Genomic DNA, 15,066 nt, shown 5'->3' on the forward strand with positions numbered 1-15,066 from the left:
TGTTGCCTTAACTATTGTTGCCTTAACTATTGTTGCCTTAACTATTGTTGCCTTAACTATTGTTGCCTTAACTATTGTTGCCTTAACTATTGGTAAGGCTATAGTGGTATCCTTGGAATGAGCTTACTCTAGTTACTATAACTTCCTCCCTAGTAGTGGATCCATGGGCTCTTACTTGTATGCGGAAGCTAGTGGACCTCTTGTTTATATATCAGGTATTCCCTATCTTAAGTATGTGGCATTCTGGGACTTCTGTAAATAGAATGAATACCTTGTAACAACTTTGGTATTTTAAGCCTCTGCGTGATATACTTAACGAGTTAATAATATATGGTGTCGAAGACTAAATATAGACGCATAGAATATGGAATAAGTTGTAGAGTCGAAGAGTCAATATGTACACACATATATATATATAGAGTAAGTAATAAGTTAGAGAGCCGAAGAGTCAATATGCATACACAGCCTGTAAAAATATGTCTATGTATACTCGTCGCCCTCCAGCCCGTACTCCTCATCCATATCAGGATCATCTTCATCAAACCCGCCCTCGTACTCCCTGCCGCCTCCAAACTCTTCACCATCGTAGTCAGCCGTCTCGTCATACTCTGGATACTCCTCGTCTTCCGCTTCAGGCTCCTCGTTCTCGGCCTGACCAGCCACCGGCTCGAGTGGTTCGCCGAGCACACTGCCCGCCACGCTGGTCTTGCGACTCGTCGCCTCAGAGCCAAGCCCACCGCCAGGTCCTGAATCAAACATGCTCCGGATGGCATCATAGTTAATCCTCTTGCTCCAAGCTCTGTCCTTGGCGACGCCAATTGCAGCCTCTGCGGCAGAGCTGGCTGGACTGGTTTGACCTTCGCCCATGCGTTTCTGCTTTTTGCGTTTTCGTGTTTGCTTGGGCTTGTCTGCTTCGACCTTTCTCCGAAACACCTTCTCCTGGTGCTGCCGCAGCCATTCCTTGTTCTGGTTGACCCAGATGGTCTCCTTGATGCGTGCTTCGTCGGGAGACAAGAGACAGTTCATGACCTCGGGGTCATTGGCGAACTCGTCCTCCTGTACTTCGGCGGACATGCTGACCTCCTTTAGGGGACGCTGTTGCAGAGCCCAATGAGAATGCATGCGTGCCCGCTGCTCGGCAGGGTTGTACACTAGGGCATGTTGTTGTGTTAATGGGTCGTTGAAGATCTCTTCAATCTGATCCTCCAGCTCCTGCTCGTCCTCTTCCCACTCCTCGTTGATCGGCAGCTGAGACTTCTTCTTACGCCCATCTGCCTGCTCCTGCTCCTCCATTTCGTCCCCAAACTCCTGAACCAGATTCTCAATCTCCTTCTCGGCCGCCGCATCTTTCTGTTCGTCTCGTGGTATCTCGGACGGCTTGAAGGGCACAACAAAGCCGTCAGCGTCGCGACGGTACTCAACCGCGGGCGCTTTCGACATGTCTGCACCTCCAGCAACGCTCTCTCTTCGTCGAAAGGGGGCTCCCTCCCCAGCGGGTCGCTTTCTTTTCAGTCCTTTATCCTCCAGCAACCGCTGATGCTCCTCAGTTCTGCGGTAGAAACTGGGAGGGTCATGTGCGCTTTCCAGGAAATCTTGCTTCAAAAAGTCCTCCACTGTCATTTCACTCGACTCGGTGACCTTGAATTCGGAAAGGCGATTCTGAATCGTATGATTCGTCACTTTGACAATGTAGACCACCTCGCGCACAGTCCGTCGAAAATTGTGCATTCGTGCTGCCATGAGTAGACAGGCGCCACAAATCCCAGAAGGTCGTCGGCCCATGACCATCCAATCTCGACTCATTCTCTTGACCAGTCGTACTGCGTCCTCGGCGACTTTGGCTGTGTCTTGGTGGAACTCCATCTTGGTAGCGAACCGCCAAATCAGGTCTTCAGGATAAACCGGTATCATGCCGTCGTTTCCGATAGGCACAACCTCATTCAGCTTCTTGAAGATGCGCCCAAGCTTGAAAACGTTCATCTGCACTAGATCCGCCAAGTCAATCAGCATGAGCTTGCAAGGTGGTTCGGCACGGCACGCAGCATAGAGACACACAGCCGCCACACTCATGATTGTCCGGCCCTGCACAAAGTTGGCACTCGAGGCGAGCTTGAAGACTTGCGTCCCTGATGTGACCAGGCTTTCGCTAACATTGAGCTGCTGCGCGTATCCCTGCATGAGACCCCTGGCTTCACGAATGCTCTTCTCTCGATCCTCCGTTCCTCCCACGCGTCGAAAAGCCGGGCCCGAACTACGGACACCAGCCTGGTCCGCGCCGATGAAGCTCCCCTGCACCATGGCTGCACCACTGCTCGTCTCTCCGAACTGGACTTCCGCCACGATGTTGGACTCGTCTGCGATACGACCACATGTTCGACAGGTACCGTCCACGACGTTGGGCTTTGGACACGCCTTATTTGGACATTGCTGTCTCGACGAGCTCACCAAAGGAGCCGCCGCCGCAGGTTTGGTGGATGGCGCGAATGAGACGGAGGCATTGCGCGAGGACACTTGCGCGCTGGCCTGTTGGCGTTCTTGACGCTCACGTAACGCGCGCGCAGGATTGTGCGGCCGCGTACCAGCGAATCGAGGTTTCGGACCATCTTTGCTAGCATTGGGCTTTCGTAATGAAGACATTATGGCGCGTTGGATAGCGATTGATGAGAGCCCTATACTGGCGACGCAACAAAGAGGGACGGATTTTTCTTGGTGGGGCACAGAGGTTCTCGTGGTCGAGCGGACCCGAGACGGGTGGGTGGCGCAAGCTCTGAGTCACCGGGAAAGCCACGCATTCGAATCCCACACAGAGATCTACTTGCTGAGTTTTTGAAGCTTTGCAACTAACTTATGAAATTTTCGGAGTGGACGGGAATAATGGTGCAAGTTTCTATAGGGCTTCTGGTTGCCTCGTGACGGCAATTGCTCTGACTGTGAGATTGGCTTCGCTCTTTCCTCGAGCCTCGGGCCACCCGCGTGGACTTGAGGTTTTGCCGGGCCTTTTCCGTTCCAGTCCCGTGATCTCCATCATAAACCCACATGACGGCCCGACGAGGCGTTTCCCAATCCAGTAACACTTCCAACTGAACGCGTTGAAAGCTGAATCGCGAGACTGACATTCATAGCCAACATGCTGCATGCTGGATGCCTTGGGTGAGGGTCTCATTCGTGTGCACCCTGAGTTCATCGATTTGTAATTCCCAGGCCTCGTAACAGTCTGGGGCGCCGCTGTCAACGTGGCTGTAGGCCGAGTATAAAGTGCAGGCGGGATCCCCTCACGAGGTCATGCTCTCACGATAGCACGACCCCAAGTCCGCACACTACGCGATTCAACCTCTCGCAGGCACTCCGTAATCAATCATGTCCACCAAGTCTCCCTTCAACCTTCGCGCAGCACCGTCGACTGACCTTTGGCGCATACCCCCTTCCACAGACCGCAACAATGGCAAGTCTGCACCGCAACCGCTCGCCAGGCCACTCACTAAGACCAATACGCAGCTCCCAGCCTCATCCATGCCTCCAACGCCCTAGCGTCTCTCGACTCTGCCACAATCTCATTCAAGGCATCATATATCCACCAGTTCGATCAAGCAGGCCTCTTTGTTCGCCTGACACATCCGTCACACCCCTTGCCCAAGTGGATCAAGACCGGAATCGAGTATTTCGACGGTGAGCCCCGTATCAGCGTCGTCTGTTGCGATAACTACTCAGACTGGTCTGTCGCGTCCCTTCCCGCCAGCATCTCTGATGCCGTCACCAAGGGCGAAAAGGAAATCACAATCCGGCTAGAGGTCAAAGAAACTACCGTATGGATCTACCGGGTTGACGAGGACGGCAACAACGTGCCCCTGAGGGAGATTGCCTGGCTCTTCGCCGACCGAGGTAAAGGATGGACAGCGGAGATTGGTGCTTGCGTTGCTAGGCCGGCTGAGGAAACCAGGGATGAGTTTGAAGCTACGTTCACCAAGCTTGAGGTACAGTGGAAGTAGACATTCACGCAATGTGCACGAAAGCTGAGGCGTCAATTTCCATTACCTCGACCCTGACGGCATGGGATGTGACCATACCCAGGGAGGATCGCATCCAGCGAACCTTGTTTTTTTCATTTTTCTTTCGTGCATGCCCACCATGCAGGTCCCGTACATTCCGCACTATTTCCCACGTGTGTCTCGTAACATTGACAAAGGAGAGAAAACAACAACAGTGTGTGGAGGAGTAGCAATCTGTACAACAAAAGATGTGGAATGACAGGACGTCCTCATCCAGTGAGGATACCTCGCATTTGCAAAAACCAGTCCCACGAGGGGACTGGAAAATCATGCGAGGGTGCCGAGCAGGGCCTCCAGGCAAGCGGTGGCTCGTGGGTATCAATTTGGGAGGTCCCTGAGTGAAGTCAACAACAAGCCAACATTCCAATCTGCCAATCCTGTGTGTCGTGAATTGACCAGCGAAGGAAAGTCTAACCAACACCAGAATCAGCAAACGGTCCGTGGTAAAATCAAAGCGAAACAAGCATCAGCCTCCCGGCAACAGCCGCCAACCTTACAAAGTGAAGTGTGTTTGAATCGCACTCCCAAATGGTGACTCGGTCTGTGGGAGGCATCAAACGCCAGTCTCTCTTTTTTTTCGATTTTCCTCCTTGGGTGCCCTGTCGGTGTCTTGGTGCCACGTGTCTTCCCTGCAAGCAGCTCAGACAGTCTTTGGCGTGCGTGCATTGGTCACGTCAATGACATCGTCCAAGTGATTGCACATGGCCACAAACAGGTCAAAGAATAACTTGCTGCCACCAGCCTCCATCTCGGCCTGCATGGTCCCACTGCGCTTGAAGGTCTTGCGGCAGCGGATAATCAAGGCGAGGTAGTGCGCGCGCAGGCGGCTGTCCGAGTCTGGTGTGTGCGCGTAGGCGTACTGCGCGGACCGCAGGATGGTTCCGACATCAATACCGGCCTGCAGTCCTTGCTTGCGCAGAGCAAGGCGCTTCAGCTCTTCGAGACCATAGCGCTCCGCAGCACAGTATACGACTGTGTCGCGAAGGATATCGGCGTCGATGCTCGAAAGATAGACGGCAGCGTCGACGGCGGGCGTTTGGCCGCCTCCATTGTGGGCGGGGTTGGGTGAAGGCCGAGGGCTCTTTGTAGTCGGCTGGTGGTCCTCGAGCTCCCAAGAGTTGCGGTGCCTGTTGTGAATCAGGCGTGGGTAATAGTCGCCCTTGTAGAGGTACTCGAGGACAGCCGAGAAGACCTCGGGTTCTTCTTCGGGTAGAGAGATCCTCTTACTCTGCGCATCGGAAAAGTGCTCACGGCAGGCCGCCTCGAAAAAGGGAGCCTGCCGCAGCACATCTTCGTGCGCCGCAAAGAGCCGGCCCTCGCGACCGATCGTGATAGTCACAATCGGCGAGGGCGCAACAGGCTGTGTCATGGACACATCATGCTGCTCATGGTTGAGCGACCTTTGCAATTTCGACAGCTTCGTAGGATCGCGCACGGCGCCTTGCTTCTTCAGACGATGGGTCTTGTCCACGCGAATGTGGTCCTGGTGGGACCGAAAAGAGCGCTTGAACATGTTGGAGGGACTGAAGAGAGCGACGAAACGAGTGTCGAGGGACGTGATCACGGTGATCGAGGGTAGGGGGGCGTGGAGGGGATGACGCACAACAGGGAAACGATTGACGAGGGGCCCGGGCGGGAAGAAGACCGTGTTGACGCTGCGCTTGTATCTTCGTCAGTGAAGGCGACAATACAGAGCGCAGAACGGTAATCCTCGGAAAGCTTTGCGACCCTTGGGTGGTTGTGAGTGGGGAGGAAAGAAGAGCATCGTGAATGGGGATCGTAAGGCGGTAGATGTAGGCGGGGGCGCAGCCTGCCCAGGCTGCCGTTGGGCTACCCTGGACGTTGGGCAGGCGCGTAAATCATGCCTTGCAAAGCGTGGCTACCTTACGCCTAGGAGACATAAATTTGTTCTCTAAGTTACCTATGAATTTCCAATACCCTAAAAGGCGATTGAGAGATTCTTGGCCAGAAGCCGATAAAACTATGTAGTTGCAATGGTCGCTTGCTTGGCACTGAAGCTTGTACAGGTAGGAAAAAGAGGCGCTAGTCTAATGATTTATCACGTTGGATGCTTCCTAGAACAAGGTGAATCCAAGTCATTTGGTCGGCTCGATACGCATTGATTCAGTTAAGCGTGCATAGTGCATCATATTGGCCCCAACCTCACGGACGATTCTTGACCGGGCGAAGCGTTGACTTCGTCAAAGTAAAAATATAACATGTATGTGAATAGATTATAAACTTGGTCCTTTCAAAAGCCGCCAATTAGCAGTGACAGGCAGGACAAGTCTCCCTCTCAGAAGTCAATCGCAAAGGAAGCAAGTGCGAGACACAGGATGACATCAAGCTAATCACAGCCTTTGTGTTCTTAAAAATATCGCCATGCTGCGAATATCACAATGTGGCGACAGGCTTGCCCCCAGCAAGCTGCGCAGAATGACGGATGCTCACAGAGGGATGGAATGTTCAGCACAAAAAGGCCAGTGAGTAGGGATGGAAGAGCATATCAAGGGTGTCAGAAGCAATCTGGGACATGAAAACCCTAATACCGTGGTGTCTTGTGACGATGAGCCCTAGTCTGGAAGTTCGTCGACGGTCTGCAAGAGGGGCATTCTGTTCACTGAGGGTCTCTGAAGATGTTCAGGGTCGAGTCGTGCGGTAGAAGAACCGGGAAAGTACCTGTACAACTTCATGTTCTGGAACAGAAACCGAAGGACCTGTGCTCCAGTGATGCCATGTCTTGCGCGGCGAGCTGAGCTTGAACGATTTATTCATTCCACGACCTATTGCTCCTTACTGATCGCGCCCTCTCTCTCCATGCCCTCGCACCCGGTAGCCTTGCCCACGAGCTCCTCAGTCTTGCCGTAGCCCTGCGTGGGATCGCGCTGCTCAGTGGCCATCTTCATGGTGTTGACGCCCGACTCTTTGTCATTGACGCCCGAGTCCTTCCACTCTTGCGAGCCGGTCACATTGCCAATCACCTCCTACGCACGTGTCAGCTCTCTGCTCAATGCGAAATGGCATGCGAGACACGCACCTCTGTTGCGCCCTTGACGTATTGGGCGTGACCGCCAATGAGGCCGGCTTGCTCCTGAGACTTGTCTGCCATAATGTATGTGTGTGGACTTGATGTAGTGTGTCAGAGAATAATTCGGTCTTGTCGATACGCCGGGAACTAAAGTGTTGACAATCATAAAGAGTGGGTGACGCCATCCTCGATCTGAACAGTCGAGGCGCACTGGGATGACATCACCGCGTGCAGCCTGCAACACAGGCGACCTGGAGTTGGCCCTACTAGACTCCCTCAAGACAAGCTTATCGCGTGCATTCAAAACTGGTCCTTTTCTGCACGCGATCTTAGATCGAATGGAGTCCTGATGATCGGGGACGGAGGAATAGGGTTAGTTCCGTCTGCGATTCCCGTAGTCTTGTCGTTGAATCGGATCGCGGAGCAAAGCCTCCCGGCAGATCGACCTCTTCTTGCCCTCCACACCCTCCAGTCAAACAGATTACTCGTCCGTCCATGACGTCTAGCAGCGGACACATAGTGCATGCAATGGAGACGTCTAGATGCTATTAGCTTGAGGGTCTCAGTCCGCCATATGCCGTTTCCATCCTAGCGTAGGGCGGGTGGTGATTCATGCCGTGTCACAAATGCACGTGAATCTGTGAGATGATGTGTGGTCAGCCGCGTGCGGGTGGGCGTGACATCCGCGATCGTCTGCCCGCCGAACAGGCAGGGAAGACACAGAACGTCATGGCATTGTCCAAAGGAACAGCCTCTCAAATAGGGGCCCCTTGCCAATATCCAGGATCATCGTATGCAAGCTTCGATCAGAGCTCATCTTAGCCCAGCCTGTCCGACAACCACTTCTTTCCCCCTGCTCGAATGGTTCCTTCTGTAACTCTGTTGCATCATTGACTTTGCCGTTCGGCAGCACTAATAACAGCGGCTGAGACAGGTAGCCGCTTTCAATTTCTCTGTTTCCCACAGTTCCCCTTCAACCGTCACCACGTCTACCGAACCGCTACTCCGTGCTGCCAAGATGGCAGCTTTGAAGACTCAAGATGAGTCTTCGAAGGACGTGTCGTCCGAGCCCATGCTGGATGTCGAACACTGGGGTCCCGGCCTGGATATGTCCGGGCTCGGTGGGCTGACGCTGTATGAGAAGAAGTGCGTGTTGGTGAATCGAGAGATTGATCATCAGGGCATGGGAAAATACCAGTGGTACATCTGGGGTCTCTGTGGCTTCGGATATTTCCTCGACTTGCTCTGGGCGCATGCCTTTGGCCTGGTCCTCAGTCCGCTGCAGCAAGAAATGGGCTTCGGGAATGATGAGTCGGGCAACATTTCCGTCTGCTTCAACGCTGGACTCACGGCCGGTGCCTTTTTCTGGGGATTCATGTCTGACATTGTTGGTAAGTTGAGACACTTCCCATCCTGGCCTCGCCTCCGTATTCTGGTGATGGCTAACGTCGACAACCAGGTCGCAAATGGGCGTTCAACCTGACTTGCCTCTTCTCCTCGATATTTGGTCTTTGCCTCGGTGCATCGCCAAACTACTTGACCTTCCTCATCCTGACTGCCTTCGTCGGCTTTGGCGTCGGTGGCAACATACCCATCGATACGTCCATCACCCTCGAATTCATTCCGCAAAATAAGCGCTTCTTATTGGCGTGCCTGTCTGTGTTTCAGCCTCTAGGTGTCGTTGTCTGCAGTGCCATCGCCTTTGGATTCATTCCCGTGTACTCCTGCTCACCCAACTTCTCTGAGGAGGGCGCGCTGAAAAGCTGCCAGAATGTGGCAGACGGTGTCGAGTGTTGCTCAAGGGACAACAACATGGGATGGCGGTATCTGCTCTTCACCCTAGGTGCCGTGACCATCTTCATCTTCTTCCTGCGCTACTTTGTGTTTCACTTCCGTGAGACGCCCAAGTTCTTGATCTTCAAGGGCAAGGACGCTGAAGCGATCCGGGTACTGCAGCACATGGCCAAAACCAATAAGCGCGAGTGTCGTCTGAGCTTGGAAGTCTTTGAGGCCATACAGAGTGGGCACGACTCCATCAACAGTGAATCCACCGACTCCAGCAGCCATCCCGTGCTGGGAGGGGGTGCCAAGCAAAGGCACAGCAATTGGAAGAAGAAGAGCATGCTCGAGCTGGACCGATACAAGATGCTTTTCGACGGGTTTCAGATGTCGCGGCTGACCATCCTAGTGTGGCTAACCTACATCATGGATTTTTGGGGCTTCACAGTGGCTGGGTTTTACCTGCCGCGGATACTGGCTTTGAAGAACGGAGCGGCCGAGGTGAGTCTCACCGCGACGTATGCTTCATACATCTACACCTACGCGCCCGGCATTGTCGGTGTCCTGCTCGGTGCTTGGATGTACAAGGTGCCCTCGGTTGGTCAGAAGTGGACCATGGTCATCTCCTCTGGACTAATGGGCGCCTCCATCATTCTCTTCTCGACTGTCGATACGGTCGCAAAGAACCAAGGCATATTTGCCATGGAGTACTTCTTTCAGAGCATGTTCAATGCGGTCCTGTACGGATGGACCCCTCAGGCGTTCCCCGCGCCCGTTCGTGGCACGGCATGCGGTGTGGCCAGCTTCTGGGGCCGTCTCTTTGGCATTGTCAGCCCATTGATCGCGCAGTCGCTGTACGGACGTGGCGAGAGCGCGGATGGCGATATCAACAGTGTGTTGTACCTGGCTGGGGGTGTCACTCTGGGCTGCGTGATCACAACGGCGCTGCTGCCGAACAAGCTGATGGAGACAAAGGACGAGCGCTCATAGAGCCCTTCATGGGCCTTACTTATAGTGAATGGAATAAGAGCTTTGTTTCGAGCATGCGATTCTGAGTTTGCGACGCCAGTATTTCCGTGAGTTGTGCCAGTTACTGCCACTGTGGGTCACGGGCAAAAGTGGGACACAAGCTCCCCGGGTCCGTGCGTAGGCCAGATGTCCTTAACGCTCGGTGATGCGCGACTGCAACACCTGCACCGAGCAGAGAACCCCAGCACAGCGCGACTGACTTTCAATCTTTACACATCTTCGATATCTCTCCACGGGGAGCTCAGAAAATATGCTTTCCGCCCTAGGCAACCCTCGCCAGGCCGCCGCGCAGGTCTTGAACTTTGCGCTCGTGCTGTCCACAGCTTTCATGGTGCGCGAACCGCCTCTTGCTGTCAAAAAGACTGACTGACAAGGAAAGATGTGGAAAGGCCTCTCTGTCGTAGCCGACTCGCCCTCCCCGATCGTCGTCGTCCTCTCCGGCTCGATGGAGCCCGCGTTCCAACGCGGCGACCTGCTCTTCCTCTGGAACCGAAACCTGCTTCAAGAAACTGCCGTGGGCGAAGTCGTGGTATACAACGTGAAGGAAAAGGATATTCCCATTGTGCATCGCGTGGTGCGCAAGTTTGGAACAGGGTTCGTCATCTCCGCGTACATTACAGACGGCAGAGCGCTGACAAGACAAGTGACGAGGCAAAGCTATTGACAAAGGGTGACAACAACCAGGCAGACGACACGGAGCTTTATGCGCGGGGCCAGGACTTCTTGGAGCGCAAGGACATTATCGGGTCGGTGGTGGCATACATGCCCTTTGTGGGCTACGTGACGATCATGCTGTCAGAGCATCCGTGGTTGAAGACGGTGATGCTCGGCATCATGGGCTTGTTTGCTATATTGCAGAGGGAGTAGCCGGCGTTTGAAGGCGAATGCATTTCGTGGCATCTGTCCCAGACGTGGAGACCGTTGACAGCCGTCAGCCATTGACGAATCCCTCCCCCGGCAGCATTTTGTGCGCGTCACTGGAAGATGTCGCGACGCGCGCGTGGCCCCCTTCCTATGTGCCTGTGATCCAACCTCATGCCGGCTCTTCACGGTATCCTATGCATATCGTGCAATATCGGCGAGTTGACGCCAGTGCATCTCGCACCCAGCTCAGCCCTGCAGGCCTGTCTAAAAATCTAGATCCTCCTGGAGTCTTGGAGGCCTAGAGTGGATACCAAACACGGACGAAATGGGCGACTCCCGAGCGATATTTTCGTCCTAGCCAATGTGCGTGCGGCTCAGCGACGTCCTCCGGCATCCACCCCTGCGCCGTTTGGTGTCTTGGCACCGATTTTAGCGATGCGCGCTTGGACAGTCATTTCCCCCGTTCACGGGGTTTCACAACCGGTGTCTTCCTCTTCATTTTCTTAATCAGTCATCGGCGGTCGCTCTTTTATCTTCACTCGTTCTCACTGCCTCTTGTTTCGTCACTCGTTTCAGTTGGCTGTCTTGCGAACGTCTCGGTTGTGGTCTACAGCGCACTCCCCTCCACCATCCCAAGCTCGCCCGCGACATGGCCGACACTGTTCGCCACGATGTGCCCTCGTCGTCTGCTGCCGCACCAGCGGCTGCGCAAACGACCGAAGCAACACCTCAGGTACCTGTGCAGCCAACTTCGACGCATCAGCCTGCCCCCCAAGTCGTTGCTGCCGCGGGCAACTACTACGGGCAATACCCCCAAGCATACGGCCAGCCTTACCAGCCCTACCAGCAGTATGGATATCAGCAGGCCTATTCACAGCAGCAAGCTGCCTATCAGCCATACTACAATGCTCCTGCTGGAATGTACCCCTATCCTCAAGCGGCTCCCGCCCCTGCTGTGCCGGAGACCAAGTTTTGGACCTCCACAAAGACATTCTTGCATGGAGCGTGCGTCGTCTTTGGCATAATTGGTTTTGGTCTGGGTCTGGCGTTTGTGTCAATCGGCTACTGGTCCTACATGGCTGCCATCGCATGCCCAGTGGTATGTATTTTTGCCGTCCGTCTATTCATCCACATATCGCTAACATCTGCTGTAGCCTGGTCTGGCCATCCTCTGGAACGGCTCCGAGCTCATCGTGCGCGCTGTGCACAAGTTCCAATCCGGCGTCCACCCAGGCGCCACTGTCGGCTGCTGCCTCATTCTCTGGTTGGTCGCTGTCATTGTCGGTATCCTTGAGGCGCTCTACGGCAACGTTTCGGAATCGTACTGCGACTACAACTACAGCGCCTTTTCCTACTCCTACGATACTACCAACTGCAAGCCTGAACTAGCCAAGATCTGGACTGCCGTCACAGCGTTCACGCTTCTCATCGCGGCCGCCGAATTCACCCTCTTTGTCATGGCATGCATGGACACAGCCAAGAGGAACGCGTCCAAGAAGGTTGTCATGGTCGTGAACCCTTCGTACTGGGGCCAGGCGGCGCAGGGATGGCAGCCCGTGCCGCAAGACAACTCGCACCAGCAGCCTGTGGCAGCGCCACAAACTGCAATGGCGTACGGTGGTAATGGCCAGGACATCGCCATGCAAGATCAATCCCCGAGTCCGGGCACACCGTACGCTACGCCAGCGGAGGCACCTGTGGTAGACGAGAAGGGCAAGGGGCCTGCGCAGCCAGCGCATGGCGTATCTGAGTTCTATGGAGGACGTAATTAGGAGGGGAAATGCTGTGGCATGATTACCTAGGGAATTGCATATAAGGACAAATGATTTTTATTGTGAGTTTGCGAACACCAAGGGCTTGGTGGCGTGCGCAGTGATCTACATACATACTGCGTATTCACCCATAGGAGGTGACATGTACTATCTTGGAGCAAACTTCGTAGATTGTGCTGTTAAGTAGCCACTTATCTCTGGCCAAAGGGGATATCCGGTGCTCTGAATATTGCTAGCGTACGTCTGTACGCAACATGCGACATGCTTCATAACTATCCATGTATGTAGTAACGAATGATTCTCTTTGGCGCTTATTCTTGTATTAGAAAAACCCCCCACATATCCTTTCCGTATGGTGAACCGATTGGGCGATAGGCCAGTCGACTCCCTTGCCCCAAGTTGTCCCTATGAGCTGAGCTCGCTTAGGGATCGAACCTCCTCCTCTTTGTAGGACGAGGATCGGCTGATGCCTGGTCATATGGCACCCGAGACACGCAATCCAGTTTCGCATTGTATAATCCATCCTCTAAAGCGTCCATTCGGCGTTAAATGACGCGTTGTTGCTCGCAAGCGGCTTCCAACTTCAAATTTAGGCGTTCTATCTCCCGCTTCTCTCCCATCTCCGTGTCATATGTTTCGGGGGCATCCGGAATAGCAGGACCAGTCTCAAGAGGATCGTGCGCGGAGGAGTCTCGCTGGAAGGGCACTACCTGTCTCTGGGGTCGGCAGAAAGCATTCGGAGCCTCTGGCCGAGGGATACCGCGGTTCCTGCGATGCGGATTTGGCTCCTACAACACTGTGGGAGGAGCAGCAGCAGCAGCGCCTCCCTCGAGTGCAGCAGGCGTGATGGTGGGTTGAGTAGCTACACGCTCTGGCCCTGGTATCAGGAGCATGGCTCGAGGCAGCGTTTCGAGTGTTCCCGGTCTGCATACCATGACCACGAGGGACAGTCCTCCCACTAGGGGTTGCAGTGGCCGTTGCGATAGCTTGGATAGCACCAGACTCCCCATGAGTCCCACGACCTGGCTGCACGCCCCCTCCCGCTGTGAGCTCGCTCAAGTTCAAATCTATGCCGAGGGTATAGGTGAGTTCGCCGCCAATCATCTCCTTAGGGTTGCCGGCTTGCCTTTCGAATGCCGCCGAAAGCCTGTCAAAATACTCTTTGAAGAACCTAACAGCACTGCGGGCTTGTTCATTCCATGACGTTACGTCTGGGTTCCCTCGAGGTACAGGCTTTAGGAGGGCGTGTTCTCCCTCAACCACAGGTGGCGGCCCAATTTGACCGTCGAGAAGGGACTCGTACTGTTTCTCCAGGGCTTTGCGAACGATCATGTGGAAGGGGGGCATTGTCCTAGAGGTGAAGTTCCAATTGTAGTTGTCGACGAGGTTCCTCCGCGTGAGACTGCTAGAAAAGCAGAACGAGGAGTTGACAAAGCGGAACGAGGGATTGGCAGAGAAGGTCAAAGAGCTCGAGGCACACAAAAGACTTCTGTTGAAAAATCTCACATCCCTCCAGAACAGCGCGGACCAGGGCAAGACGCCCACTCCTAGAGGATCTACTCCCAAGACATCCGGAAGTGTGGACGCCGCTCTGAAGAAACTGGCGACCAAGAAGGCTTCCACTCCCCAGAAATCCGCTCACTAATCGGGTAATAAGCCCCTCAGCCCGACGGAATTTAGAGGACGACTTCCATTTGGCATTTCTGAAGAGTCTGAGGAGGATTCACCTCCCCTTCACACGAAAGATTCGTCGAACTACAAGCCAAGGCCCGCGGATTATTCGCCTTTGTATTCGCCTTTCGCTCAGCAAAAGAATTCTCCAAAGAACAAGCCAGAGCCTGCCAAGGGAGCAGGCACCCATGGGTTCTTTCGCGGTAATTCGCATGGCACACCTCGACGGCTGAGCGGCACTGAGGGGGAATTGTCTGCCCTTCCGAAGAAGAAGGCTCGGAGCAGCAAATAGAAGTCACCACGAGGAGGATGGTAGGAGGCTCATATTGTCACGTTGCTATTTTTCGTTTGCTATGAACTTGAGGATTTCGCTAGGTATTATAAGGGAGGAGGGCGGCAAGGTGTATTACTTGTTTCGATAAGGCAAGAAGTGCCTAAGTATCCTCCATTATAGACAGAAGAGGCTTCGCTAAGATAATGAGACGCATGATTTCTATCCGTCGCGAGTCGCGACAAAGCAAACATGAACACGGTCGTGTGAACCCACGCGTGGTGACTGGTGATGCTGGTGCAAGATGGGGTCTGCCTTCCATGCACGCGTCAGACGCTCATATATGAACACGTCTGGCGATGGTATTATCCGCCAAATTACTGTCCAGTTGGACCAATATCTCAACCTCCAATCCCCCGCCCACACCCCCCAACTGTGGATTTTCTGAGGTCTTCCAGCGGGAACCACACGCTTAACGTCCAGAAGGCATACCATGGAGCGGGTGAATTGGGGGTGGCGAACCTGATCATGTTGTGATCTGATATGTGTTGAGTATCCTTCAATTGGGGTTTGGGCATGTGGTTGACCACCCATTCCCCAATTATC

The 15,066-nt window shown here is 54.1% G+C and overlaps 7 protein-coding genes across 7 annotated transcripts; 4 read left to right on the top strand and 3 right to left on the bottom strand.

Moving 5' to 3' along the window:
- Positions 1–480: 480 nt before the first annotated feature.
- J7T54_007733 (transcription factor TFIIB) lies at positions 481–2,637 on the bottom strand (the record flags this gene model as incomplete). The annotated part of the gene is made up of 1 exon (XM_051508828.1): positions 481–2,637. The coding sequence occupies one exon, from the start codon at positions 2,635–2,637 to the stop codon at positions 481–483; it is 2,157 nt and encodes a 718-aa protein (XP_051360062.1).
- Positions 2,638–3,439: 802 nt separating this feature from the next.
- Positions 3,440–3,986, top strand: J7T54_007734 (uncharacterized protein; the record flags this gene model as incomplete). The annotated part of the gene is made up of 2 exons (XM_051508829.1): positions 3,440–3,446; positions 3,496–3,986. The coding sequence occupies 2 exons, from the start codon at positions 3,440–3,442 to the stop codon at positions 3,984–3,986; spliced, it is 498 nt and encodes a 165-aa protein (XP_051360063.1).
- Positions 3,987–4,686: 700 nt separating this feature from the next.
- J7T54_007735 (uncharacterized protein) lies at positions 4,687–5,559 on the bottom strand (the record flags this gene model as incomplete). The annotated part of the gene is made up of 1 exon (XM_051508831.1): positions 4,687–5,559. The coding sequence occupies one exon, from the start codon at positions 5,557–5,559 to the stop codon at positions 4,687–4,689; it is 873 nt and encodes a 290-aa protein (XP_051360064.1).
- A 1,270-nt stretch (positions 5,560–6,829) lies between these two features.
- J7T54_007736 (uncharacterized protein) lies at positions 6,830–7,155 on the bottom strand (the record flags this gene model as incomplete). The annotated part of the gene is made up of 2 exons (XM_051508832.1): positions 6,830–7,030; positions 7,084–7,155. The coding sequence occupies 2 exons, from the start codon at positions 7,153–7,155 to the stop codon at positions 6,830–6,832; spliced, it is 273 nt and encodes a 90-aa protein (XP_051360065.1).
- Positions 7,156–8,092: 937 nt separating this feature from the next.
- Positions 8,093–9,843, top strand: J7T54_007737 (uncharacterized protein; the record flags this gene model as incomplete). The annotated part of the gene is made up of 2 exons (XM_051508833.1): positions 8,093–8,465; positions 8,534–9,843. The coding sequence occupies 2 exons, from the start codon at positions 8,093–8,095 to the stop codon at positions 9,841–9,843; spliced, it is 1,683 nt and encodes a 560-aa protein (XP_051360066.1).
- Positions 9,844–10,132: 289 nt separating this feature from the next.
- J7T54_007738 (Signal peptidase complex catalytic subunit) lies at positions 10,133–10,749 on the top strand (the record flags this gene model as incomplete). Its single annotated transcript, XM_051508834.1, has 3 exons — positions 10,133–10,213; positions 10,262–10,476; positions 10,527–10,749. 3 exons carry the CDS (start codon positions 10,133–10,135, stop codon positions 10,747–10,749), a joined length of 519 nt encoding a protein of 172 aa, XP_051360067.1.
- Positions 10,750–11,395: 646 nt separating this feature from the next.
- J7T54_007739 (uncharacterized protein) lies at positions 11,396–12,518 on the top strand (the record flags this gene model as incomplete). Its single annotated transcript, XM_051508835.1, has 2 exons — positions 11,396–11,845; positions 11,901–12,518. 2 exons carry the CDS (start codon positions 11,396–11,398, stop codon positions 12,516–12,518), a joined length of 1,068 nt encoding a protein of 355 aa, XP_051360068.1.
- Positions 12,519–15,066: the final 2,548 nt, after the last annotated feature.

This window comes from Emericellopsis cladophorae, assembly GCF_022114955.1.
Source record: "Emericellopsis cladophorae strain MUM 19.33 chromosome Unknown NODE_50_length_166691_cov_114_954254, whole genome shotgun sequence".
In the NCBI taxonomy this organism is placed as follows: Eukaryota; Fungi; Ascomycota; class Sordariomycetes; order Hypocreales; family Bionectriaceae; genus Emericellopsis; species Emericellopsis cladophorae.